Source organism: Tupaia chinensis, unplaced genomic scaffold (assembly GCF_000334495.1).
Source record: "Tupaia chinensis unplaced genomic scaffold, TupChi_1.0 Scaffold000495_1, whole genome shotgun sequence".
NCBI classification, from domain to species: Eukaryota; Metazoa; Chordata; class Mammalia; order Scandentia; family Tupaiidae; genus Tupaia; species Tupaia belangeri.
The window spans coordinates 2,081,180-2,108,875 of NW_006160007.1; the positions used below are offsets into that span (position 1 = coordinate 2,081,180).

The following is a 27,696-nucleotide window of genomic DNA, read 5'->3' on the forward strand; positions in this document are numbered from 1 at the left end:
TCCCTACACCTGATGCCATCCACCATGCATGATCTCCTCAGACAGGATCTTGTGCGAGTGTTCAAGTGACGAGAGGGCGTCAGTCTCCTCAAGGCTCAGGCTGTTCGAATGCTGTCCTTTCTGTTGGCCCTCCTATTGGTTTCCGTGGGCTGCTCTAACAAATCCCACAAACTTACTGGCTTCATACAGAAGTTTATTCTCTCAGTTCTGGAGGCAGAAGTCCTAAGTCAAGGTATAGGCAGTGTTGATTACTTGTGAAGGGCCTGAGGAGAACCTCTTCCATGCCTCTCAGGCCTCTGGTGGTTGCTGGGAATCTTTGGCATTCCTTGGCTTGTAGATGTGTCACTCTCTCTCTACCTGCATCTTCACAGGACATTCTCTTCTACGTATCCATGTGGACTTTTTATAAGGGCTTAAGGTCCATGCTAATCCAGTATAATTTCATCTTAATTACATCTGCAAAGACACATCTCTGAGATTCTGGGTAGACGTGAGTTTTGGGGGTATACTACTGAACCCAGTGCATCTCTATGCATATTCACATGGCCTCCTGCGATCTGGATCCACTAACATTTTGCCCCATTTACTTAGCATTGACTGTTCGGAATAGTTTAGCTAATAGTTTATTCCACTGCCAGTGGGATATTTGACTAGGTGCTCTTTCAGATCATGTGTATGACAAGCATAAACTTATTCTAGAGTTAACCATCCTTATTCATTAGTTACCCCCGCTATTTGTGTTTGCTTGCCCGTTTCTCTGTGGCAAAACATCTCCAATTTTTTTTTTAAGGAGTTATTTATTTTTATTATTCTGACCAGAGAGAGAGAGAGAAAGGGAAAGTGAAAAAGTAAGCCAATAGGTCCAGGACTCGAACCACAGTCGGCCATGTCCAACACCCCAACTACTACAACACCTGCTGGCCCCAACATCTCCAATCTTACAGAGACTCAAGTTTTTATTAGCCTTCAGTCAGTGAGGGAGTCTTTTTTTTTTTTTTCAAGAATTATCTCATTTAACTTTATTTATTTATTTATTTATTTTAATTTGACCAGAGAGGGACAGAGGGAAAGTGAAAAAGCAAGCCACCAGATCTGGAACTTGAACTCTGATTGGCCATGTGGGAGTCCAGTGCCCTTAACCACCGTGCTACTTGCTGGCCCCCAGAGGAATTCTTTCAAAATGTTACTTTAAGTGTCATGTAGTAGCTCTTCATTGATGACATAGAATGACATCATAAGGCAGAGGGATTCTTGCCTTCCCAGAGCTCACAAATGAAGAAAATAGACCAGAGAGAGGTGAAATGCTGTTCTCAGGTTATACAGTTGCAGGATGGCTGCTTCCAGCTCTTTTTGAGTGCTGCCTACATGGCGGGCACTGTTTAAGCATCTCATATACTCCCTTGCTTAGTTTTCACAATGACTTTCCTCTCCCATTTAGCAGTTGAATAAACTGAGGCCTGGAGAGGTAACAAGATAGCCAAGTCACAGGGTTAAACGGTGATGCTGGGACTCAGATTCAGCCAGCCTGGTTCCAGAGCCCTCCATCTAACCACTCCACCTACTCCCTCAGTCAAGCCTATGCTCTTTGCATTGCCCAGCTGGATAAAAATGTCTTGATAACCTCAAGGGAAGAAAGGTTATCCAGGGACATCCTCTTAACAAATCACACACAGTGGGAGACAGTACCTGATCAGCCCACAAGGTGATGCCCTTTGGTTCATGCTAGGCTTTACTTACCTGTGTGTCCCAGCGGGCACCTTCCATGAAGAGGCCGTGGATGTATGCCCCTTCCCGAGGAGGGCTCCGGAACTCTTCTCTGTTCTTCTTTGTCACATCACATTGAAGGGCCATCTGGTCCAGTGGCCACTCATTCTTGCGGGCCATGGACTGCATGATGGCCGTCAGGAAGGACTGGGGGTTGAAGAAGCCTGTCAGCCACACGGTGGAGGGCATGGCAAAGTCACCCGTCCAACCCTCTAGCTCCTTGATTCGGTTGAGGAGGTCTGAAAACCAGGCTGCCAGGCCTGCTGTGGATGGGTAGGCTCTCCGGGTCCAGGGCTCTGGCACCATATCTAGGTACAGGGCATTCTGTAGGCTCTCCATGTCGCCGGTCATGGTCAGTTCCCCCTGAAGATACAGCAAGAGGGTGAGGAGTGGGTGTAGGAGATCCTAGAACAACCGGTCTCAGAAACGCAGCAGATAGGCAATGACTCCAGGAGTGGATGACACAAGGTTTGTCACACCAGAGGCTGGTCCTTTGAAACCATCCCTGCTCCAGTGTTGTCAGGCTCACCTGCTTACTGGCAGTGTTCCAGAAAACACAATTGCTTCCTGCCCTGGACCTTAAACCACCTGTAGGTTCCATGTCACTCCAACCCCACCCTAAAACTAGTTTTTTGTTTTCATTTTTTTAGAGAGTTTTTATTTTTAAAAAAATTTTAAAATTTTTTTTGCTATAGGGCACATGCGCTCACCAGAGAGACAGACAGAAAGCAAGAAATCACTCCCTGGGGGGGGATGGCCACGCCACATTCACTTCTCCTCCATTCTCTTCTTGGAATCTTGGGTACGTACGCGCACACTCTGGAGTGAGTTTTAAGCCACTGGGTCCGGGACTCAAACTGTGGTCGACCACGTGGGAGTTCAGCAATGTAGCCATTATGCCACCTGCTGGTCCCTCTAAAGCTAGAGTTTTATGATTGCCCTGCTGCCTTTGTGGCGGCCCTGCAGGCTTCTCCATGTAACTTAGAGAAGAAGCCTCCAATAGAAGCTGAACACAAGTCCTGCAAAGAGCTATATTCCCGAAATCAAGGATTTTCTTTAGAAGTGAAGCTATTTTCTCATAGTTAACTTTGGGAGACTCTCCTCCAACTGCTAGGTAAAGAAAGGTTACATAGAAAACCATCTCAGAGCTTGCAGGTAGCGTGGTGGTTAACATGCTGGACTCCCATATGGTTAACCATGGTTTGAGTCCTGGACCTGGTGGCTTGCTTTCTCACTATCCCTCTCTCTGTCTCTGTCTCTCTCTCTGGTCAAACTAAAGAATAAAAAGAAATAAAATTAAGTAAATAATTCTAAAAAAATTATTAAACTTTGTAACTTTGGCTCTGTCGAAGATCTGGAGCAGTTTCTTGAAGACTCTACCTTTATTGAGGTGGCTTCTGCAACAGGGTTAGGGTACACCATAGGGTTATTTTCACTCATTAAGTGCAGACTGCTAAAATTTTTTGCCAGGCATGGTGGCATGTACCTATAATCCTAGCTACTCAGGTGGGTTAGGCAGGAGGATCTCGAGTTTGAGTCCAGTCTGGGCAACAAAAGATCTTGTCTTTAAAAAAAAAAAGGGGGGGCATACATGCCAATGTATGTGTGTATAATTAAGTTTTCGTTAATTTTTTTTTTCATTACCAGAGGGTGTGTGTGCTTGCCAGAGAGAGAGTGAGAGAAAGAGAGCCTCCTCTCTTATACCCTTTACCTAGTTTACTCCAGTGGTAACATCTTGCAAAATTACAGTACTATATCATAACCAAAATATTGACATTGATGCCGTCAAGATACAAAACATTTCCATCACTGCAAAGATACTATGTTACCTATTTTTTTGAGAGAGATTTTTTTGCTACAGGGCGTGTGCCCTCGCCAGAGAGACAGAGAGACAGAAAGTGAGAAATCACCCCCCAGGGGGAATGGCCATCCCGCAGTCCCTTCTTCCTTGAGTCTGTGAGAGAGAGAGAGAGAGGGGAAGAGAGAGAGCGAAAGAGACTTGAGGAACTTCTATAATATTTCCCACAGTGGCCATGATGGATCCAGTTCCCTTAACCTTCATGCCACCTGCTAGCCTGCTTTTTAGCCATTTGTATGTCTTCCTCTGGGAATTATCTGTTCATATCAATTGCCCATTTAAAAAACAAATTTATTACCAGAGAGCATGTGTACTCACTGGGAGGAGGTGGTGGTGGTGGGAGGGAGAAAACACCCTCCAATATAGTGTGGTCATGTCACAATACTTTTTCCTCCATTTCTCCATCCTGTTGGGTATTCTGAACACACACATGCACCTGGTGTGTTTTTCAAGCTGCTAGGGCCAGGATTGGAACCACAGTCAGCCATGTGTGATTCAACTCCCAAGTACAATGCGTAACCACTGTTCTATGAGACTGGCCTGATTGCCCATTTTTCAATTAGAGTATTAGCTTTTTTGTGGGTAAGCTGTTTTAGTTCCTTGTATAGTCTAGTTACCAATCCCTTATCAGAAGTATAGCTCGCAAATACTTTCTCCCATTCTGTGAGATGTCTCTTTATTTATTGTTTCCTTTGTTGTGCAGAGCTTTTCAACTTGATGTAATCCCACTTGTTTATTTTTGGTGTTGTTGCCCATACTTTAAGGGTATTATTTAAGAAATCTTCACTACTGTAATACCTTGAAGTGTTTCTCCTATGCTTTCCTCACATAGTTTTATTGTTTTGATTTTATGTTTAAGTCTTTAATCCATTTTGAGTTAATTTTTGTAAATAGCAAGAGATAAGGGTCTAATTTCATTCTTCTGCAGGTGAATATCTAATTTTTCTCCATACCATTTTTTGAAAAGGTTGTCTTTTCTCCACTTGAGACTGCTGTCAAAAATCATTTGGCTCTATATTGTTGGTTTATTTATGGATTCTCTGCCCTGTTCTATTGGTCTTTGTTTTTGAGCCAGTACATGCTGTTTTGGTTTTTATGGTTTTGCAATATATTTTGAAGTCAGGTAGTATGATGTCTCCAACTTTATTATTTTTTGCACAGTATTGCTTTGGCAATAGAGTCTTTTGTGATTCCAAAAAAAATTATAATTATTTTTCTGTGAAAATGTCACTGGTATTTTGATAAGAATTGCATTGAATATATGAATTAGTTTGAGTAGTATTAACATTTTAATTATATTGTATTTCAATCCATACACAAGGACTGTCTTTCTATTTTTTGTCTTTTTTTTAATTTATTTTTTCAGTTTTCTATAGTAGTCATAGTAAAGTTTTTATTTTTTAGATATTTTGGTCATAGGGCATGTGCACTCACCATAGAGAAACAGAGAGAGAGGGGAAGTGAGAAAACATACCCCAGGGAAGATGGTTATGCCACAATCCCTTCTCTTCCATTCTCCTTTCAGGATTTTGGGTATGCATGCACACACATTCAGTGTGTTTTTCAGGCCAGTGGTTCCAGGACTTGAGCTGCAGAGTTGGCTATGTGGGGATCTGGTTCCTTAAACAGCATGCCATCTGCTGGCCCCCCGGAGTAGAGATCTTTCAACTCCTTGGTTAAATTTATTCCTGGGTATTTTTTTATAGCTATTGTAAATCAGATTGGTTCATTGCTGTCTTAATCTGTTCAAAAATACTACAGATTTGTGTCTGACAAGTTTACTGAATTTATCATATCTAAGAGTTGTCATATATATATATATAGATAGATAGATAGATAGATAGATAGATAGATAGTCATGTCATCTGCCAATAGGAACAATTTAACTCTTTTAAAATTTAAATGCTTTTTATTTCATTCTCTTTTCATATTTCACTGGTAGAACTTCAAGTGTTATGTTGAATAGGGGTTGAGAAAGTGAGCATTCTTGTTTCGTTCCACTTTTAATAAAAAAGCTTTCCATTTTTCCTATCATATATAGCCTTTATTGTGTTAAGAAATGTACCTTCTATACCTATTTTTTTAAGAGTCTTAATCATGAAAGGATTTTGTACTTCAAATCTACCTTTATATATTTATGTATCTCTATATCTATGTATTTATTTTATTATTTAAAGAAAATTTGCTATAGGGCATATGTGCTCACCGGAGAGAAAGAGAGAAAGTGAGAAAGCACTTGCCAGAGGGGCTGGCCATGCAACAGTTCCCTCTTCTCCTCAGTCCTCTCAAGACTTGGGGCACACAGACACACACATGTGACTGGTATATTTTTTAAGCTGCCAGGCCTAAGACTACAACCACACAGCCATGTGGCATCTAGTCAACCAACATACCACTGACTGCCCACTCCACCCACACACATTATTTATATAATAGTTGCTTTAGGGCAGGGGTTGACTAACTTTTTCTGTTACATGTCTAATAGTAAATATTGTGGGCATTGTAGACCCTAAATTCTTAGTTGCAGCTACACAGCTCTGTTGTTGTAGCACAAAAGCAGCCATAGACTATAAACAACTGAATGCTTTTGACTGTATTCAGTGTTTACTTCTAAAAACAAAGTGTGGGCTGGATTTGGCCTGTTGACCAATAGTTTGTTGAATTCTACTCTAGGATTCACAATATGTATTTTTATCTTGTTACACTCTACCTTCAAAATAATCATATACCATTTCACATATGGTGTGGGAATTATATACAATATGCCTCTGTTTCTCATCTCTCATTTTCATGTTATTGTTGGCATACATTTTTAGTTCTACAGATGCTATATAGCCCACAGTAAATTTTTATTATTTTTGTCATAAACAGTCAATTATTTTAAAAGATTTTTGATGAGTAAAAATGTCTTTTATATTACTCATTTGTTATCTATTGAAGCCATTATTTCTTGTGTAGATCCAAATTTCTAAAGTATGTCATTTTTCTTCTTTCTAAGAAATTTCTTTAACATTTACTGTATTGTAGGCCTGCTGGTTACGAATTCTCTTAGATGTCTAAAAACATATTTATTTACTTTTCTTTTTGAAAAGGTATTTTTTTCTCCCAAGCAAAGAACTTTAAGTTTACAGGATTTTTATTTTTTATTTTTATAGAGAGATATTTTTTGCTACAGGGTGCATGTGCTTGCTGAGAGACAGAAAGCAAGAAATCACTCCTCAGAGGTGTTGGCCATGTTGCAATCCCTTCTCCACCATTCTTCTTTAGGGATTTTGGGCACACACACATACACCCAGTATGAGTTTCAAGCTGCCATGTCGGGGGACTTGAACCATGGTCAGCCATGTGGGAGACCTGCAGTGTAACCATTGTGTTACCTGCTGGTTCCTAAGTTTATAGTTTTATTATTTTGGTACTTTTTCTTTCATACTTGAAATGATCTCTCTCTCTTTCCACTGTTCTTTTGCTTTCATAGCTTCTGACAAGAGTCTGTCATCAGGGGCTGGCAGGTGGCATGGTGGTTAAGGTGCTGAATTTCCACATGGAAGACCACAGTTTGAGTCCTGGGCCTGGCAGCCTGCTTTCTGACTTCCCTCTCTCAGTCTCTGTTTCCTTCTGGTCAAATTAAAAAAAAATAATAATGGTAAATGAGATTAAATAAATAACTCTTAAAAAAAAAAGTCTACTGTCATTTTTTTCTTTGCTCCTTTACTCCCCCACCCCCAGCTGTTTTTAAGATTCCTCTCTTTCTTTCTTTAAGTTGCCAGAGGAGACATGCATGTACTTGGAGGAAACAAAGAAGAGAGACACACATAAAGAGAAAGTGAGAAAGCACAGCCCCCCCTGGGGGACTGTCATGCCACAGTCCTGTCTCCTCTATCTCGCCCTCCTTTTGGGAATTTTGGGCACCCACACACATGTACCAGGTGTGTTTTTCAAGTCACCAGGTCAGGCTCTTGAATTGCACAGTTGGCCATGTGGGATCTGGCCACCTTAACCACCATGCCATGGACTGGTCCAAGATTATTCTTTATTCCTGGATTTTAGTAGTTTTATTATAAGGTATCTTTAGATTGTTTTCATTAGGCTTATTCTTTTTTTTTTTTTTTTTTTTGAGAGATTTTTTTGCTGTAGGGCATGTTTGCTTGCTGGAGAGACAGAGAGAGACAAAAAGTGAGAAATCACCTCCTAAGGCAGATGGTCACACCACATCTCTTTCTCTTCTATTCTCTCAGGATCTTGGGCATGCACACATGCACATGTGCCAGGTGTGAGTTTCAAGCCACTGGGTCTGGGACTTGAACCACAGATGACTACATGGGAGTCCAGTGAGGTAACCACTACACCATCCGCTGGTCCCTCATTAGGCTTATTCTACATGGGGCGTGTCAAGCTTCTTGTGCCTATGAAATTATGGTTTTCATTAAAATTTTAATATTTGATGTGGCTCTTATTTTTTCCATTTTTTTTTTCCTGGCCGTATTTCCCCCCATCAATGCCATCCTATGTCTCCAATTACACTTATGTTAGACCACTTGGTATTATTCCACAAATCACTTTCTTCATTTTGTTGTGTTCCTTTTTTCTTCCTTTCTTTTTTCTTTCTTCTCCTTCCTCTTCCTCTTCTCTTTTCTTCTCCTTTTCCTCCTCCTTTTTTGAAAGTGCCAGAGGGTACATGTACTCACCAGAGAAAGAAAAAGAGAGACAAAAGAGAATGCAGCATGGCCACACTGAAATTCTTTTTCCTCAGTTTTTCCATCCCATCAAAATTTGGGTCATGGACATACATACCATGCTTTTCAAGGGCTGGGAATAAAACCACAGTCGACCACGTGGCTTCTTATGCACAGTGTTTAATAACTGTGTTACAGGGCTGGCTGGTCCTTTTATGTTCATTAAAAAAAATGATTTATATAGCTATGATTTTATGGTTACTTATCTTGTCTTCTGCAATGTCTGATCATCCATTAATCCTATAAACTTCATTTTTCCATTTTAGATATTGTATTTTTAAAAGTTTATCTTAAAAATATATTTCTTCTATGAGAGAGATTGAGAGAGAGAAAGAGAGAGAGAATATGGCAAAGTGTTAACAGGGTCTTAGTGTTGTTATCCTATCCTCGGTCAGCCCAGACATAGGCATGTGCAGGAACCCAACATACTCAGGGAGACTTCACTATACAAACCTCCTTCTCATGTACTTTCAGCATTGCAGAAGATTGCATTGCTGCTGCATCACTGTGGCTGACCAACAGATAAACTATGCATTTTATTTCTACAAGTTCTTTTGTATCTTTTCTAAAATATCTTCTTCTTTTTAACCTTATCATGTTTTTCCCCCATCCTCTTAGACATATGGAGCAAACTTACAATAGTTGTTTTATAATTCTTGTCTGCTCATTCCATCACCTATGGCTCCATTTTAATTGATCAACATATCTCTAGGCAATAAGTCATTTATTCCTACTTTTTTGTTTTACATGGAGGTAATTTGTTTATTTTTGTCAGTCACTGTCAATCTTACATTATTGAGTGCTGAATTTTGTTGTGTTCCTTTAAATAGTGCTGGAATTTATTTTTGCCTGTAGTTAATCTACTCAAAATCAATGGAACAGTTGGTGGCTAACATTTAAGCATTGTTAGAATGGGTCGAGATTGGGCCAGCAGGTGGTGTGTTGGTTAAGGTGCTAGACTCCTACAGGGCCAATAGTTTGAGTCCTAGACCTGGCAGCTTGAAAATCACACCAGGCATGTGTGTGTGCATGCCCAGAATCCCAGGTGGAGAATAGAAGAGGAGGAATTGTGGTGTGATCATCCCTGATAGGGGCTGATTTCCCACTTTCTCTGTATCTCCTATGAGTACATGTGCCCTGAGGCCAAAAAAGAGGAAAATGACAATTAAATGAAACACATTTTGTTTTTTTAAAGAATGGGTCCAGATCAACTTTTAGTCTACATCTGCTTTAACCCTGCTAGTAAGTTGACACCCTTCAGAGAACCTTTCCTGAAACCCCACGTTTTTGAGTTTTTTCTACTCTGGCTAGTAGGAACATGCTATATTTCCATCTCTGTGTGAGTTCTAAGAATTGTCCTTCTATTCTTTTCCTGTTCCCAGCGTGTTTATTTTCCTGTCACTCATGGGCAGCAGTAACCAGCCAAAGTCTCAAGAGCATTCCTTCTGTGGATCTCCAGAGCTCTTTCTCTGTGGTGCTCCCCTCCTTAGGTACTCTGCTCTGCAAACTCTGGCTAGCTTGGTGTCTGTGAGCTGTGACCTATGTCTTCTTAATTCAGCAAGACAGTGGGGCTCTTTTGGGTTCCTGCTCCTAAATGTAGCTTGTAAATTGCTTCCATATAGTAAGCATGTGCAATAGAGGCCTCACAGTTTTTATTTCCTTTTTTTTAAGCCTCACAGTCTTATACTGCCTATTGTCTAATATCTAAAAGCTGATGTCTTTTCATTTTGTTCAGTTTCCTAATTGGTTAAGGTGGAAAGGTAAATATGGTTTGTTGGCCACAAACAGAAAGCTACACAATCCACTTTTATACACTACTTTGACAATATTTTCCAGAGTTTACTATCATAATTGAAAATTTCCCTTTTAAATCAGCACCTTTCTCTGCTTAGGCCAAAAAAGAATTGTAAATATGTAAAAAGAATGATTCAAGAATTTAAATTAATCATGTATATTCCAGGCCAGTAACTTCTAATGAATTGATTATAGTGTGTCTATATGTATGTGTATAATTTTCTGAATCCCGGATTTTAAAAGGCAAGCCTATTGAATTCTTCACAGGCTACCCAGCATTTGCAATGGTAAGCAAATAAATGATTTTAAATAGACACATAAAGAAGAGTGAATGGATGTAGCTGACCTCCCTCCCTCTACTCAGACCCACAGCAAACAGAGAGAAAGCTATGATACATCTCCCCTACCCCCTGCCAGAAAGGTAGAGCAATCAAAATAGAGAAACCTTGCTTGGGATATTTACAGTTTTGATAGAGAAACAGAGTTTGTATTTGCAGAAAAGGATGGTGTTATTGCCTAAAAACACTTTCAAAGACATGCAGGCATAAGCACATACTAATCCAGGAACAATGCTGGATTTATAGATGGTGGAGGTGTGGAAGAATAAAGTGAGCACGGACAAGTGGGATTAGTCTTGCAAAGGCTTGTATATAATATACTGACTGGGAAAAGTCTTGGACAGGTAGAGAGGCTGGAGAAGGGCTACTGTAGGCAGGTGCCAAGACAGCCTGGAGCCTGCCCTGCGGCAGATGGCAGTGGCTGAAGTGGTGTCTTCTCGGAGCCAGCAGGAGCCCCAGATCCATGGTTCTGTTCTTCTTTTCTAACAAGCATGGTGGGTTATACCCATGCATAGTACATAATCCTGATGCCCAGTAGTCCTGAAGCCATGGTGTCCTCCCATTTAGAGAAGAGAATCTGAATCAGTTGAATGAGCATGAGTGATAAAGGGGGCAAAAGCAAGGTGGAGCACTGATGTCATGTGCTAGTGCCCTTCGAGGCCTGAGCAGCACAGAATGGGTATGCGTTAGGGGTTCCTGCAACCTCTGTGCCTGGGGAGAGGAGGTTCCAACAGTAAGTCAGACCGATAGAGTAACTTGTTGGTGGGAGGCAGCCCCAGCCTCTAGGGTTGGCAGGTGAGAAAGACTCCTGTGATGGACAGAATAGTGTCCCTGCCAAGTTTATACGGTGAAGCCCCAATGCCTCCTCACCCTCCCAAACACACCACATGATGGTATTGGAGACAGGTCATTTAAGGATGCAATTATGGTTAAATGAGGTCATAAAGATGGGGCCCTAATCTGACAGGACCGTGGCCTTATAAGAAAAGGAAGAAATCTGCCAGTCTGCCTCCCACTAACACCCATCTCCCTGGCCGCTTGAAGACAGAAGACCGCTACCTGCAAGCTGAGAGTGCCCTCTCCAAAAACCGAACTTGGCAGTGCTTGATCTTGGACTTCTAGCCTCCAGAACTGTGAGACATAAATGTCTGTTTTAGCCACCCAGTCTACAGTATTTTGTTCTGGCAGCCTGAGCTGACTATAAGATGGCCCTGGAGAAGAGAACGAAGAGAGAGGTCAGTGGGAGAAACAGTTGTATTGGGCTTGAAAAATGACTTGTAAGAGCTACCAGCCATTTCTCCCCTCACGCATTTCAGGCAGAAGGAGCTAGAATTCACCTTCAGGGAGCAGGATGGAGGTTGTTCTTTATGAGAAAACTACCTAGTATTCTCTTTAGAATGCAGCTTTGTTAATTCTTGTTTTTTAGGTTTTTACCAAAGGGCATGTGCACTCATGGAGAGAAACAGAGAGACAAAGAGAGGGAAAGTGAGAAAGCACTCTGCCCCCTCCCCCCCCCAGGGAGGGGAGAGTAGCCATGCCAAAGTCCTTTCTCCTCCATTCTCCTCTCGGGATTCTGGGCATGCATGCACATGCACCTGATATGATTTTCAAGGTACCAGGTCTGGGACTCAAATTGTGCAGTCAGCATTGTGGTAGTCCAGTGCCTAAACCACCATGCCACCTGCTGGCTCAGCAAACACAATTTTAAGGCAAGTCCTTACCCATTGTTCTTGGCCTCACATTGAAGTACCCAAATACAGCTGCTTTAGGACTACAGGGTCTAACATGATAGCTACTAGCCACCTGTAGCTATTTAAGTGCAAGTGAACTTTTTTTTTTTTTTTTTGAGAGGTTTTTGCGATAGGGCACATGTGCTTGCCAGAAAGACAGAGAGAGATGGAGAGACAGAAAGCAAGAAATCACCCTTCGAGGGGATGGCCATGCCACAGTCCCTTCTCCTCCATTCTCCTCTTGGGATCTTGGGCACATGTGCACACGTGCCCAGTGTGAGTTTAAGCCTCTGGGTCTGGGACTCAAACCACGATCAACTACATGGGAGTCCAGTGACATAGCCATTATGCCAACAGCTGGTCCCATGAATTAAAGTTATACAGGCAAAATCTCAGTTCTTTAGCTCAGCCACACTGACTACATTTCAGAAATGTGGTTATTCCATAACCACAGAAACCTTGCTAGCACAGACACAGAATACCTCCATCATCAGGAACGTTCTATTCAACAGCACTACTGTAGCCAAAAGACTGTGTTTTCTGTTTGGTATGTAAACTATGGAATGTGTATTTTCACCAGGACTATGTTAAAAATTCTATGTATTATAGTTTTAATAATCATTTTTTTTAATTTGCCAGAGGGTGTGTGTACTTGCCAGAGGGTCACTGAGAAATAAAGAGACAAATACAGACAGAGAGAAACATTTCCCAATGGGGCATGGTCATGCCTCCAATTCCTTCTCCATTTCTTCATCCTGTCAGGGTTTTGGACTTGCATGACTGATGTGTCTTTTAAGCCGACCAGGAATTGAACTATGTGGTCACGTGGGATCTGGCTTCCTTAACCCCCATGGGGTTGGGTCAATATTAATTTTTTTAAAGAATTATTTCTTTCTTTAATTCCATTTGTTATTATTTTTTAATTTGGCCAGAGAGAGACAGAGAAAGGGAAAGGGAGAAACCAAGCTACCAGGTCCAGGACTTGAACTGTGGTCAGCCAGGTTGGAACCCAGTGCCTTTAACCATCACACACCTTCCAGCCCCTATATTAAGTTTTCATAAAAAATATTGGGACCAGCAGTTGGCATAATGGCTATGTCTCTGGACTCCCATGTAGTTGACCACAGTTTAAGTCCTGGACCCGGTGGCTTAAACTCACGCCGGGCGCATGTGCATGCATGCCCAAGATCCTGAGAGGAGAATGGAGGAGAAGGGATTGTGGCATGGCTATCCCCCCTGGATAATCCCCCTGGGGGTGATTTCTTGCTTTCTGTCTCTTTGTCTCTGTCTTTTTGGCAAACACACACACCCTATAGCAAAAATCTCTCCAAAAAATAAAAAAATTTATGTGGACATAATAGGACTAGGACTACTTGCTTGCCAGTCTGGTTGGGAAGGCAGGTAGAAAAGTAATGACAGTACAAAAAGCAAAATCCAATAGACTTAAGAAAATACATAGTTTGGTTCCATGGTGCAGTGATGATCCACTGCTCAAGAGAAGCCAGCTTCTACATGGTGACCATGGTTCAAGTCCCCGACCTGTTTGTCTGAAACATGATGAATGTGAGTGCCCAAGGTTTGATGGGCTGGAGGACTAGAGGAAAGGGACTGTGATGTGAATAGACCCTATGAAGTGTGCTCCTCTCTCCTCCTCTCATGCGTGTGCTCATATGCTCTATCCATCATGAACAAAATAAAACTATATATAGGTCTGGTGGCTTAAAACTCACACTGGGCGCATGTGTGTGTATGCCCCAAATCCCAAGAGAATGGAGAAGAAGGGATTGTGGCATGGCCACTCTCTGTCTCTCTCTGTATCTCCAGTGAGCACACACACACTATAGCAAAAATATCTCAAAACAAAACAAAACAAAACAAAAAATAACCAAAAATGTTGAGATATTTTCAATGGTCATTTTACCTCTATGTTATAAAATGTTTTTAAAAACAATAAGACAAAATAAGCAGTGCTATTAAATTTGCTACCCCACAAAACTGGAGAGGATTTATTCAGTTTGGGTGCATCTATGGAAGGATATTGCACACGTGAATGCCATCTGACATGTGAGTTGATGGGGATAAAGGTCCCATCCTAGAGTGGCCCATGCTGTGACCCGGCATAGCTCATAGTGTACCAGGCCATAGACTGCTGGCTGCACCAGGATAAGCGTGATGAGATGACCCAGTACCTTGGCCTGTGCTGCGTATGAGTGCTGATGGAATACCAGACTGCCAGCTGCCATTTGCTTGAAAGAGAAGCCTTTGTTTTTGGTTAGCCTTTGTGTGTTTTTTAGGGGTGTAGAGAAAGGAGACATATGGAAATCCCTACCTTCTGACCAAGTCAACAACTTACTCTGTTAACACACCTCATACTGAAATGTGCCATTTCTGATTAAGCAAAGCCATCCAAAGTTGGAGCCATTTCTCCAAGTTTTGTTGTAAGAAAAACACACGTAAGATGAAATATATGCGATATGTAGGATTTTTTAAAAGAATTATTTTATTCATTGTCTTTATTTTATTTATTTATTTATTTATTTATTTATTTTATTTTGAAGTTGACCAGAGAGAGACAGAGAGAAAGAGAAGGAAAGTGAGAAAGCAAGCTGCCAGGTCCAGGACTTGAACCACAGTCAGCCATGTGGGAGTCCAGCTGCCTTAACCACTATGCCATCTGCTGGTCTAGTGAAACTACTCTGTGTGGTGCTATAATGGTGACTACATGTCATTATTCCTTTGTCCGAAACCATGAAATGTGCACCACCAGCTGTGAACTCCAGTGCACACTGCGGACTCCAGGTGATAACGTGTCAATGCGGGTTCATGGGTTGCAACAAATGTACACTCTGGTGGGGGATGTTCATAGTCGGGGAGAGATAGGGGTGTAGAGACAGTAGACAGGAAATTTCTTCCTTTTCTGCTCAGTTTTGTTGTGAGCCTTAAAGTGCCCTGGAAAATAAGGTCTAATTAAAAATATAAAAACTGCAATACTTAATTTGTAACACCCTTCAGAAATCTAAAGTCACTTTGATAACAGGGAAACAGAATGTGTAATTTGGTTTTCTTGCAAATTTCTCACATCTGCTTACAATAAGATTATCATTTATTTTCACAGTGATGTTGCACTTTGAATATGCAAGTGGTAGAACCTTATAGCAAGTACCAGTTCAGGTTTTTCCAGCTAGACAGTGACAGCAGGAACAATTTAGGAAAAGAAGAAAAAAAAAGAAATCATTCACATTGTAGTTAGCTTTCTGAATGGAGGCATTCCCAGGACCTTGAGCACTAGAAATGGCTCATTTTCAGAGGAAGGAAGTTTGAAGAAACAAGAGAGAACCCTGTGCCCAGTTCACTAAGTGTCTGTCCCCTTCTTAGGAGGAGAATACACCTACAAACTCCAGACCAGCATTTCCTGAAAAGTGGGGAAATATTAGTTTCCTAGGATGCTGAGTTGGGGGTTCTGGGGTGAGCAAATAGGAAATCCCATGCCAAACCCTGCATTTTAGAGACCCAAGCCCTGCTCTGGTAGACAGACCAGCTTGTATTTTTTTCATGCCGTAGTTTCCAAAGCTCCTCTGGCTTCCCAATTCTGCTAATACTTTTTGGGTAGGCATTACGGCCACCCATCTAATGAATTATGAAGTACTGTGAGAGAACATTTCTTCATCACAAACGCTGAGAGAATTGACTTCATGACTTTGTAAAAGTGAGGCACTTTCTTTTTTTTTTTTTTTTTGAGAGGCTTTTGCTACAGGGTGCATGCACTCGCCATATAGACCAGAAAGACAGAGAGAGAGAGAGAGAGAGCACGCAAGAAATCACCCCCCAGGGGGGATGGCCACACCACAATCCCTTCTCCTCTATTCTCCTTGGGATCTTGGGCACGCACACACACGTGCCCGGCGTGAGTTTAAGCCACTGGGTTCGGGAGTCGAACCATGGTCAACTACATGGGAGTTCAGCGACGTAGCCATTACGCTAACTGCTGGTCCCAAACTGAGACACTTTCTAACTCTGGTGCAGAGTACCTCGGTTTGCCTGAGTGATGTGCTGGGTACCAGGAGTTACCCCATGTCTCCTCACACTCAACCCAAAACAGTCCTGAACTTTAAAGTGACTGCTCAAGAGAAAGGAAGGAAGATAAAAGAAGGGAAGCATCAAGTACAATTTCCTCTCCCTCCCGCCAGGTAAGCGGGTCAGCGATGCCAAGCATGCCTCCCACCAGAACATCAGCCCAAGTTACATTCCTCCTGCTCCATTGAATGGACGCTGCCCTGCTGCAGCCTCAGCCCTCACACGCATGCCTGAGCACCCCTGTGCTCCTCCTGTCCAAGCCAGCCCTCCTGCTGTTTCCTTTCCTGTTCTTATTTCTTGCCCTCTAAGCTTTCTCTCTTCCCTGAACTTAATCTCTACCCCTGAACTCTGAGCTCTGCTGCCATTCCCGTTGTACTCTGTTTTACATGAACACCTCCGTCCAACTTTTTCTTCTGCCTCCTTGCTTTTAGGCGTGTGCTTCACAAACTGAGCTCATTGAAGGAATTACCTAGCTGCTGATTACAAATATGGATTTTTGGCCCCCATACCCTGGAGTAGGTAGCACTGGAGGGCATAGATCAAACCTCCAGGGAGTCCCATGACGAGGCCTGTGTGGGGGACTGTCCTAACAAGGTGAGGTTCTCATGACAGCATTTTTGAATGGAGGTGGTGCTATCTATTGTCCAAGTCACAGAGGGACCAGGAGAAAGAGCTCCTGACTGCTTCTGGGTCGTCGTTCTGTCACCCTTTGGGAGTTCACCACGTGACTGCTGCTTGCTCTGGCCAGAGCAGGTCCACTCTTGGAACAGGCTTTGTGCTCCTCTGCTCTGCACCTCTAGAAGCCCCTTTCCCTGTCACCCACTGTCATAATCCCACCGTTCTTCCAGAGCCCACCAGATGCCACTTCTCTGGGGCCTCTCCTTATATCACACACTTGTTTCTCCTTCCTTTTCCCATAGCTCTCACGTGACGATTAATTGTATCTTGTGTCATCTAGTTATGTGTTTATTTTTCCCCGGAGATCTTCCTCCTAGATGGGAAGGAAGGCTGCCGTTTGGTCTCCTTTCCATCCTCTCACACAGGGGCTGAGACTTGCCAGAAAAGCTCATCCATCAATGTCTCTTGAACTAAATGAAAACAGAAAATCCCTTCTCCACCCACCCCCCTCGCCTCTGCCCAGGCATGCTCTGTGATTCATGGCACAAAACCGCCATGAAGGTTCTCGGAAGAAAAATGAGTGAACGCAGTGGAAGTTGGATGGGTAAACAGACTGCAGGACACTGCGTGGATTTAATAAGCCAAAACGCAGCAACCCTGCTGAAGGTTAAGACTGATCCATACCTGCGCCCCACAGTAACGGAGCTGCGGAACCTGACAGGTGCAGTGCAGTTTTCACGCGAGACTGCTCTGTGGAATTTTGTGTTTCCATTGATCACAAGTGGCTTACAATGTGGAGATGCTACCAGGCACTATTCGTCCTCAGCATTTCCTTGCTGTCTTTCCTTCCTTCTTACTGTCTCCCTTCCATATTGGGGGGAGAAAGGAAATGAAGAGATTTTTAAGATAACATAGCCTAGATTGTGCAGTCTGTTTCATTGTTCCTAGGTGGCTACGTGTGAAAACAACTGTTTTTCCTACGGACACATGGCTGTGGTTGTATAAGCCCAAGAATCAGCCGTGAAAGCACCGGCATGTGTCATACCTGGGCTTCCAGCGTCGTCTGTGCTTTCACTGTCATCTACGAAACCAGGTTCTTATGTTCCCACTTCCTGGGATTACAGTTCTTTCCTAATACTTGTCAGTGTAAACCAACAACAGTCACCTTCCTTGGCTCCTGAGAGGCAGCACGATCTCTGTTCACCTGTCATCAGGCTTCGCGAGTGGCACTTCAGGTCATCTCATGGTGACCAGAGTAAACTTGTGTAGGTAACTGGTGGTGGAAACACCAGACTTCCCTTGATCAAGAGATACGGCACAGTGCATGCAACACCTGGTTCTTCCAGCCAAGCGTATGGCCAGACTTGGGTTTCAGGGAGCCATGCCTTTTTGAGCATTTAGGTTGCTGTAGGACAACTGCCCTCCAGCTCCTAAGTTCCCAGTGCTCCTTTTTCCCCGTGGGAGTCTAGCTGTGTCCCCTAACAATACTACCCTCGCCCCCCACAGACCTCACTCACCTTTAAGCCGAGGTCCAGCTCCCTCAGGGATCGCTGAATCTCTCTGGTGAGGGTGTTCATCCGTTCACACTCCTGGAAGGCAACGACAATGTAGGGGGTGCGCTCCTCCACTTTGGCCATCAGCTCTGGGATGTTAAATTCATCTGCCACCCGCTCCAGTATTTCTTCCAGAAGGGCCTTGACCTGCCCCGCAGCAAGAACACAGGGTGAGAAGGGGCACTAAGGCTCAGAAGGCCTCCATTCTCCTTAGTGTGAGGCTGGGGATGCCATCCTTCTCTACCTGCTGCCCTCTGCCCAGATCACCTGGCTGTTCTCTGGCCTGCCTGCTTGGTTTGCTAGGCCAGGGGTTGAGGCCTGACAAGAAGCAATCTCTGCATAGGCTGGTCAGCTTCCTGTGACTTGTGAAATCAGCTTAAAAAGATGAACAGATGCCTAAGAATTGGGAGTTGAAAATCTCAGAGGGTGATCCAGTTAGCTTCGGAACTAAACCAGAAAGCTGTATAGACTCGGGCCTGAGGGGGCCCTTATGGGCCATGTGAAGCTGAAGTGCTGAGCAGCCATGGCACTACATGTATATGCACACGCACACACAGCAAACATGCACTTGGTTCTGAGTCCATGAGGCAATCCTACGTGTCCATCCCAAGTTCTGGAAGAGGCACCCTCTGTCATGTACACCTTCTCTTTCACCCTACAGTTCCTTTTCCCTCACAAACTGTCAGCTAATTAGACCAGGGGAGTTAGAATAGCCAGGGTCTCTCTCCTGGAAAATTGGAACTGAGGCTCAGAGGATCTGGGTTATTTTGGGGTTAGCACTTGGAGGCTGAATCTGCCAGTTTGGAGTGAATAGATGAGTAACAGTAGAGGAGGTCTGTCGACAGAGGAAGAAAAATGAAACCAGTGCGGACACAAAAGACCACAAGGCCAGTAGACTGGATGGGGGAATGAGCCGCGCCACGCCTTCCTAGAGCTATGAGAGCTAAGCTCCAGCTGCCTGCTGTAGACTCGTGTTTTTGTCTGTATATCATCTCTTTTCCCCTATCTCCTAGAGGAAATGACCTCTTCTCATTGTTTTGAGGGACCTTTCGCTAGGCCCAGCCTCCCCTACCTGTTAGTCCAATCAGATTATCTGCCCCAGGAGCACAAAAATTTGAATCTCAAGCCTGAAGATCTAAAGAGCCACTAGTAAGATGGACATGCCTGGAAAAGACTGCTCCCTCTTTTTTGTTTAGTTTGTTTTTCCCTGGGACTTGCCTCTATTGTTTCTTAGGTGGATTCCTTTGATAGTGAGCTGTTTCTTGCCTAGATCAGCTAAACTGATGCCTGTTGCTTACAACCGAAGAACTCAGTCTATAATACAACTCTGCTTCTTGTTATCCAGGTGAATGTAAGCAGCTCCCTTAGGCCTCAATTTTCTCTTCCGTAAAACTTCCCAAGATCATCTTTCTCTACCTTCCCCCATTTCCCCAGTTCCCAGAGTTGATGTGAAGATCAAATCAAATGAGCTGATGAGTGTAGCAGCACTTGAAAGCTATAAAGAACTATACAAACGTAAAGGATGATTAATATTCACCTTGCCTTGTATTTTAAACATACAATACTTTCTTCAGGAAAAGAGCTGATGTTAGAAAAAAGAAAGTACAAACCCATCACCTTGTTGCAAATGGTTCTCCTGTGCTGTCATAGCAAAAAAGTGGAATGGGATTTTAATGGTACCTGAAAGCTGCTGCTAGGATAGAAGACAAATGGCTAGAATAATATCATATTTCTGTCTCTGAACAGAATTTGAAGAAACAGCCGTGTATCAGTGAGCTGCCATTTGGACCTTATTCACAAAGAGATGAAAGGATTGTCTGGAAGTATTGTTCCAACAGACATTGAATGTGGGGACACAGAATTCCATCTTGGCTCTGACCAGACTGAAGCGCTCGCAGGCCTGAGGAGGCAGAGGACAGATGGGGAGGGGAGCAGGTCTGTAACATATAGGACTCCCTTTTGCTCAGGGAACCCCAGAGGCCCCTTCAGATGGAAGGAGTAGGTTCCAAGGGATATGGTCCACTTTATTCCCACAAGAAAACACCTCTGCTGTTTTTCTTTTTGTAAAAGTAATAAAGGCTTATCAGAAAAATCTGAACAGGCTTATCAGAAAAATCTGAACATTACAGATACATATGATATTAGAAACAAAATCCTCCCAATCCTAACACTTCCCCTAAAGAGGGGATGGGGACACTGTTAAATTGTTAGCTTTTTGGTTTATATGCCTGTAAATGTCCGTCAATGCACATAAATCTGTCTCTCTATGTTCCATCCATCTATCCATCCATCCATCCATCTACCCATCCAGTTATTGGTCTATCATGCCTGCCTCCTTTTCCCCTTCTCTAATGGAATCATATTACACATAGCTTTTTTTTTTTTTTTTTGAGAGGTTTTCGCTATAGGGTGTGTGCGCTCGCCAGACAAACAGAAAGAAACATAGAGACAGAAAGTGAGAAATCACCCCCCAGGGGGGATGGTCATGCCGCAATCCCTTCTCCTCCATTCTCCTCTCGGGATCTTGGGCACGCACGCACACGGTGCGAGTTTTAAGCCACCGGGTTCGGGACGCGAACCGCGTTCGACTACGTGGGAGTCCAGTGACATGGCCATTACACTAACTGCTGGTTCCCATTACACATAGCTTTTCAAGCTCTCCCACCTTATGATAAATCTTGGACACAGTCCTTTTTACTACCTTTTATGTCTTCTTCTTTTTTTCTTTCATGAGAGAGACAGAGACAGGGAAAGGGAAGGAAGATAAGCATTCTCAACAGGGTCTTGCCTGGTGATCCCCCTGTTCCTGCCACCCTGCCATTCTGCCTTTACCAGCTGGTCTGGATTCCATGTTCGTGTGTGTGTACACGCCTAGCGTGTACAAGTTGACCTGGGAACCTAACCGTGATCTTCCATATGGCCTCAAGGATTACAGAGCTTTGCACTACTGGATTGGCCTTGTTCTTTGTTACAGTATGTAGTATTTTACTATTTTGGCATATCATAATTTACTGGGTGATTCCCCTATTGATAGATGTTTGATCTGTTTACCATTTCTACTGTTATAAACAATCATGCAATAAACAAATATAACTATATATAACTGGTTGACGTTCTAGAAATAGACTCATGAGTAAAAAAATGAACATTTAAAATATTAGTAACTATTGTCAAATTGTTCTATCATTTAAACTTCTACCAAAGGAGATAAGTGTGCCTATTTTCTTATGGCCTCATCCTGGATATTTTCATGTTTCAATATCTTTACCATTAGATGAAAATGATATGTCACCTAACTTCATTTACTGTAAGTATAAATGATGTTGCAAATATTTTGACTACTTTTATTGGACTTTTTTTTTTTTGGAGAGGTTTTCGCTAGAGGGCGAGTGTGCTCACCAGACAGACAGACAGAGACAGAGAGACAGAAAGCGAGAAATCACCCCCCAGGGGGGATGGTCATGCAGCAGTCCCTTCTCCTCCATTCTCCTCTTGGGATCTTGGGCACGCACGCACATGTGCCCGGCGTGAGTTTAAGCCACCGGGCCCGGGATGTGAACCGTGGTCGGCTACGTGGGAGTCCAGCAACATAGCTATTACGCTAACTGCTGGTTCCCAGACATTTGTATTTATTTTGTGTATTTCTTCTGTGCCCTTTCTCACTTCTCCTCTCCCCTTCCATATGTAAGGGCTCTGTGTGATGGAAAATGTGCTGCTACCTGGTATCTGTTACAAACAGGCTCTTTTAGTTTATCTCTGACTTATTCATGAAACTTTTTGCTTTGTGGATATTTAAATTTTCAAAGAATTATTATTTATTTTTATTTATTATCATAATTTCTTAATTTGCTATAGGGCATGTGCACTCAAGAGAGAGAGAGAGAGAGAGAGAGAGAGAGAGAGAGAGAGAGAGAGGGAAAGTAAGAAAGCAAGCTGCCAGGTCTAGGACTTGAACCTCAGTCTGCCATGTGGGAGTCTAGCACCTTAACTACCACACCACCTGCTGGCCCAATATTTGACATTTTTGACATCATCAAATTTGTCAATCTTTTTCTTTATAGGTTTTCTTTGTTTTGTTTTAAATGCCTTCCTCTGGAGACCAGATAGGGGCATGTTGCTAACACAATGCTCTGTAAGGCTGACCCATATGAGAAGGTTCTGGGTTTGCCTCTAGAGACCTTCCTGAACACCCCTTTGGTGGCTCATTTCTTTCCTTTCCTCTGCTATCTTCACAGGGCTTGGTGCAAACCCCTGCTGTTGGTGCTTCATCCCCCAGCTTTGTCTTTCTCTGTCTCTCTTGCTCACAGAAGAAAGCAAGAGAAACTCTAAAAAAGGCTTGTCTTGGTAAAAGCATAAGAGTGTTCACTCAAGGTGTCTTCCAGTGCTGTGTTTTTATGCCTTCATTTAAATATCTGAGCTGCCTGAAGCAAATTGTGGCTTAAGGAACAAGGGAAGACATTTTGTTTTCCTCCAAATGACGAACTAGGTGTTCAACACTGAAGAAACCCAGTACTGAAGAGATTCAAAGGGGAGACAGGCAGCCTCATCACTGAGGAGGAGAGGAAAGCACCACCCGAGAGAGGCCACCGGCGCCCAGTGCTGCAGGTTGAATCATGACCCCTCCCCAACTCATGTGCTCAAGTTCTAGCCCCAGTACCTCGTAATATGATGGTACCCAGAGACAGGGCACTTAAGTGATTAATTTCCTTTTAAAAAATTTACTATAAAAAATTGCCAGAGGGCACAAGTAATCACTACAAGGAGATAGAGAAAGCACCTGGCAATGGGGCATGGTCACTCTGAAATCCCTTCTCCTCCATTTCTTCTTCCCATCAGGATTCCGGACACGCATGCATACATACTCAATGTGTTTTTAAGCCACTGAGGCCAGGATTCGAATCATGGTTAACCTTGTGGGGGTCCAGCTCCCTTAACCACTAGGCTACGAAGCCAGCCTGGTCATTTGCTACTTTTGGGACGAGCAGATGGTGTAATGGTAACGACACTGGACTCCCACATGGCTGACCATGTTTGAGTCCCAGACCTGGCGTCTTCAAACTCACGCTGGGCACGTGTGCAGGCATGCCCAAAATCCAAGGAGGAGAAGGGATTGTGGCATGGCCATCCACTCTCGGGGGTGGTTTCTCACTTTCTGTCTGTCGTCTCCCTCTGTCTCTCTGGCGAGTGCACGCGCCCTATAGCAAAAACCTCTCCAAAAAGGAAACAAACACTTTCTCCAGGCGTCACTCTTTGCCCCTCCTCTTGAGTTGCTATGAGAATAGGAAGTAATGCAGCTCCCAAGGGAGGAGAAACACTACTGCGACAGCCCAGGGTGCTCACAGTCAGACGCGCGCCTGGTAACCTGCACATGTGTCGTCACACATAGCACCCTGCATGCGACCACCGCTTACATCATTTCCAAAATACACACACAGGCACGCACACACACGCTCCCCATTTCTTGAGTTAGCTGGGGGAGGGGATAAGGAAATGACAGGGGTTAGTAATGCTTTGAACGTTGCCTGGACAATCCGAAGTCGATTGCTTATATGGTTCCAGCCTTCTTCGTTTTTAGGTCTAGGAACATTTTTCAATCTGGCAGTTTGACATCTTTCCTTCCCTTTATTCTCAAATTGTAGCTCGTATTTTAGATAGTGGGCTGGCTGAGAGGTGTGATTTACAGGAGCTTTCTCAAAGTTTCTCACCTGCATCAACATCACTAGGTGGCCCATTCCTGGGCCTAACCTCCTCCCACCCCCTCACTCCCCACCCTCGCCTCATAATTAGAATGTCAAGGTCTCTGGCTTATTCTTAGTCCAATGAAAATGTGAGAACTGTTATTTTGATGATGGCATTCCATGCCTTTTAAAAAAAAATTCTCATTTAAAAAAATGTAGTTAATCACTATGCATCTCTACAGAGTACGACATGAATTTTTCTTAGCATGAAAACGGTGTGTATCAGTCAAGTCAAAGACATTACCATATACATTATCATCAGCAGGTGACTTCAGTTTTGTGTCCATTAACTGTGTTGTTGATTGTTTCCTTAATGCTCTCGCTCCTACCCCCTATTCCTCACCCCCTCGTGTAGTATCTCTGGTATCTACAGTTGCCTGCCCTGATATGATACCTTCTAATCTTTCAGTTTCCGCTATAGAGCACAGACATTTGGTATATATTGAGCGGGGACATGCAAACGTCTTTCATAGTCTGGTTTGTTTCACTTAGCATTAAATCTTCCATATTCATCCACTTTGTATCAAATTTCAGTATTCCATGTCTTTTAAGAAGAGCCCAGCTCCTTCAGTATCAGTGACTTCACTTTCCTAAAATCAGTTCCTGAAGGAACTTAAGAGCTGGATAGCTGCCCGGGCCTCCTGACCCTTATTCTCCCAAGGACGTTTCTGTGTAAGCCTAATGGTGTCTGTAATTACAGAATCCTGGTGGGATTGTGAGGTGGACATGGGTTGGTGCAAGTACGTGTCTTGAAAGTTAAATTTGCTTGTCTTAGAGAACAAACACTTTGGTGGCTCATTTCTTTCCTTTCCTCTGCTATCTTCACACCACGAGCAGAGCCCCAAGTTGTCTCCTAAAACCTACCCTCCATCTAAGTCTGAATTTCTATTCCATAGTTCTCCTAAGCCTCCATGAAATTCCAGGAGGTCCTGTGCTTAGTAGGACTCAACCGTGTGTTAAGAGACTGGCCAGAAGTCACTTGTACAAAGAGAAGCCACTTTCTTTTCTTTTCTTTCTAAAAAATCATTTATCTAACCATCTATCTATCTATCTATCTATCTATCTATCTATCTATCTATCTATCTATCTATCTATCTATCTATCTATCTATCTATCTATCTATCTATCTATCTATCTATCTATCTATCTATCTATCTATCTATCGCTCCCCATTTCTTGAGTTAGCTGGGGGAGGGGATAAGGAAATGACAGGGGTTAGTAATGCTTTGAACGTTGCCTGGACAATCCGAAGTCGATTGCTTATATGGTTCCAGCCTTCTTCGTTTTTAGGTCTAGGAACATTTTTCAATCTGGCAGTTTGACATCTTTCCTTCCCTTTATTCTCAAATTGTAGCTCGTATTTTAGATAGTGGGCTGGCTGAGAGGTGTGATTTACAGGAGCTTTCTCAAAGTTTCTCACCTGCATCAACATCACTAGGTGGCCCATTCCTGGGCCTAACCTCCTCCCACCCCCTCACTCCCCACCCTCGCCTCATAATTAGAATGTCAAGGTCTCTGGCTTATTCTTAGTCCAATGAAAATGTGAGAACTGTTATTTTGATGATGGCATTCCATGCCTTTTAAAAAAAAATTCTCATTTAAAAAAATGTAGTTAATCACTATGCATCTCTACAGAGTACGACATGAATTTTTCTTAGCATGAAAACGGTGTGTATCAGTCAAGTCAAAGACATTACCATATACATTATCATCAGCAGGTGACTTCAGTTTTGTGTCCATTAACTGTGTTGTTGATTGTTTCCTTAATGCTCTCGCTCCTACCCCCTATTCCTCACCCCCTCGTGTAGTATCTCTGGTATCTACAGTTGCCTGCCCTGATATGATACCTTCTAATCTTTCAGTTTCCGCTATAGAGCACAGACATTTGGTATATATTGAGCGGGGACATGCAAACGTCTTTCATAGTCTGGTTTGTTTCACTTAGCATTAAATCTTCCATATTCATCCACTTTGTATCAAATTTCAGTATTCCATGTCTTTTAAGAAGAGCCCAGCTCCTTCAGTATCAGTGACTTCACTTTCCTAAAATCAGTTCCTGAAGGAACTTAAGAGCTGGATAGCTGCCCGGGCCTCCTGACCCTTATTCTCCCAAGGACGTTTCTGTGTAAGCCTAATGGTGTCTGTAATTACAGAATCCTGGTGGGATTGTGAGGTGGACATGGGTTGGTGCAAGTACGTGTCTTGAAAGTTAAATTTGCTTGTCTTAGAGAACAAACACTTTGGTGGCTCATTTCTTTCCTTTCCTCTGCTATCTTCACACCACGAGCAGAGCCCCAAGTTGTCTCCTAAAACCTACCCTCCATCTAAGTCTGAATTTCTATTCCATAGTTCTCCTAAGCCTCCATGAAATTCCAGGAGGTCCTGTGCTTAGTAGGACTCAACCGTGTGTTAAGAGACTGGCCAGAAGTCACTTGTACAAAGAGAAGCCACTTTCTTTTCTTTTCTTTCTAAAAAATCATTTATCTAACCATCTATCTATCTATCTATCTATCTATCTATCTATCTATCTATCTATCTATCTATCATTCTATCTATCTATCTATCTATCTACTCATCTATCTACCCCCTATCTCCCTACCTACCTATCTATTTGTTTTTTTTTTCAAGCCACTGGGTCCACAGTTGGCTATGTGGGAATCCAGTACCTTAACCACCACGCCACCTGCTGGCCCCCAGCACTTTCATTTTAAGGATGAACATGTCTATACAAATGAATGTTGGTGAGGGTGTTTAGGAAGGTGTTTAGAAGCAGCTCTCCACCTGTCATGACTTGATTTGCTCAAGAATCATGAAGTCAGTTTCATAGTTCCCAAACCAATGACACAACTCAGCTCTAACCCTTTCTTACCTTGGCTGACAAACTGAACAGGTGCACTGGCAAAGTAAGCTGCCAAACCCAGTTTCGGGGACTTCCTATGACTTAACCAGAGGGCCATGTGGTGACACAAGTGGGAGGGGGCGGGGCTCTGGGAGGTGAAGGGCAAACAACTCAGGGGGGGCTCTGGGAGGTGAAGGGCAAACAACTCAAGACTGGGGCAGGCCACACCTATGTGTCCTGTCTACACTGTGTCTTACTAATGTGATCAGTAGGAGAAGAGTATCCGTGTGCCCCTGGTCTCCTCAACCACCCCAGAATGATCTCAGACAACCCTGTCACCCTGTCACACACCTTCTCTTCCCTCGTGGCCCCTGCTCCATCTCCAGCGTGGCTGTCCCGAGGCTGCAGCTCGAGCACGGTGCGGAAGAGCTTCTCTGAGGTCTGGGTCAGGAAGCCAATCTCTGCGTTTGGGTGGAGACCATAGAGGTAGGGCGACTCCGGTGGCAGCTGGGCATCGATGTACTGGAAATCCAGGACAACTCACTTAACAGGAGACCAGGGCGTGTCTTCTGTCTCCCACACTGGCTCATCCACTCAGGCTCGTTGGTGGCCAGATTGGGCCTCAGATAGCAGTGGCCCTTTGCCCTTCCAGGAGAC

The 27,696-nt window shown here is 43.4% G+C and overlaps 1 protein-coding gene across 1 annotated transcript in view; it reads right to left on the reverse strand.

Moving 5' to 3' along the window:
* The window catches only part of DNAH9 (dynein axonemal heavy chain 9), a gene marked incomplete at its 5' end in the record, with an annotated part of 330,910 nt that overhangs the window by 2,158 nt on the left and 301,056 nt on the right, over positions 1-27,696 (reverse strand). Inside the window, 3 exon segments of the mRNA XM_014590899.1 lie at positions 1,738-2,127; positions 18,427-18,609; positions 27,391-27,561. Coding sequence (XP_014446385.1) covers positions 1,738-2,127; positions 18,427-18,609; positions 27,391-27,561 — 744 coding nt within the window.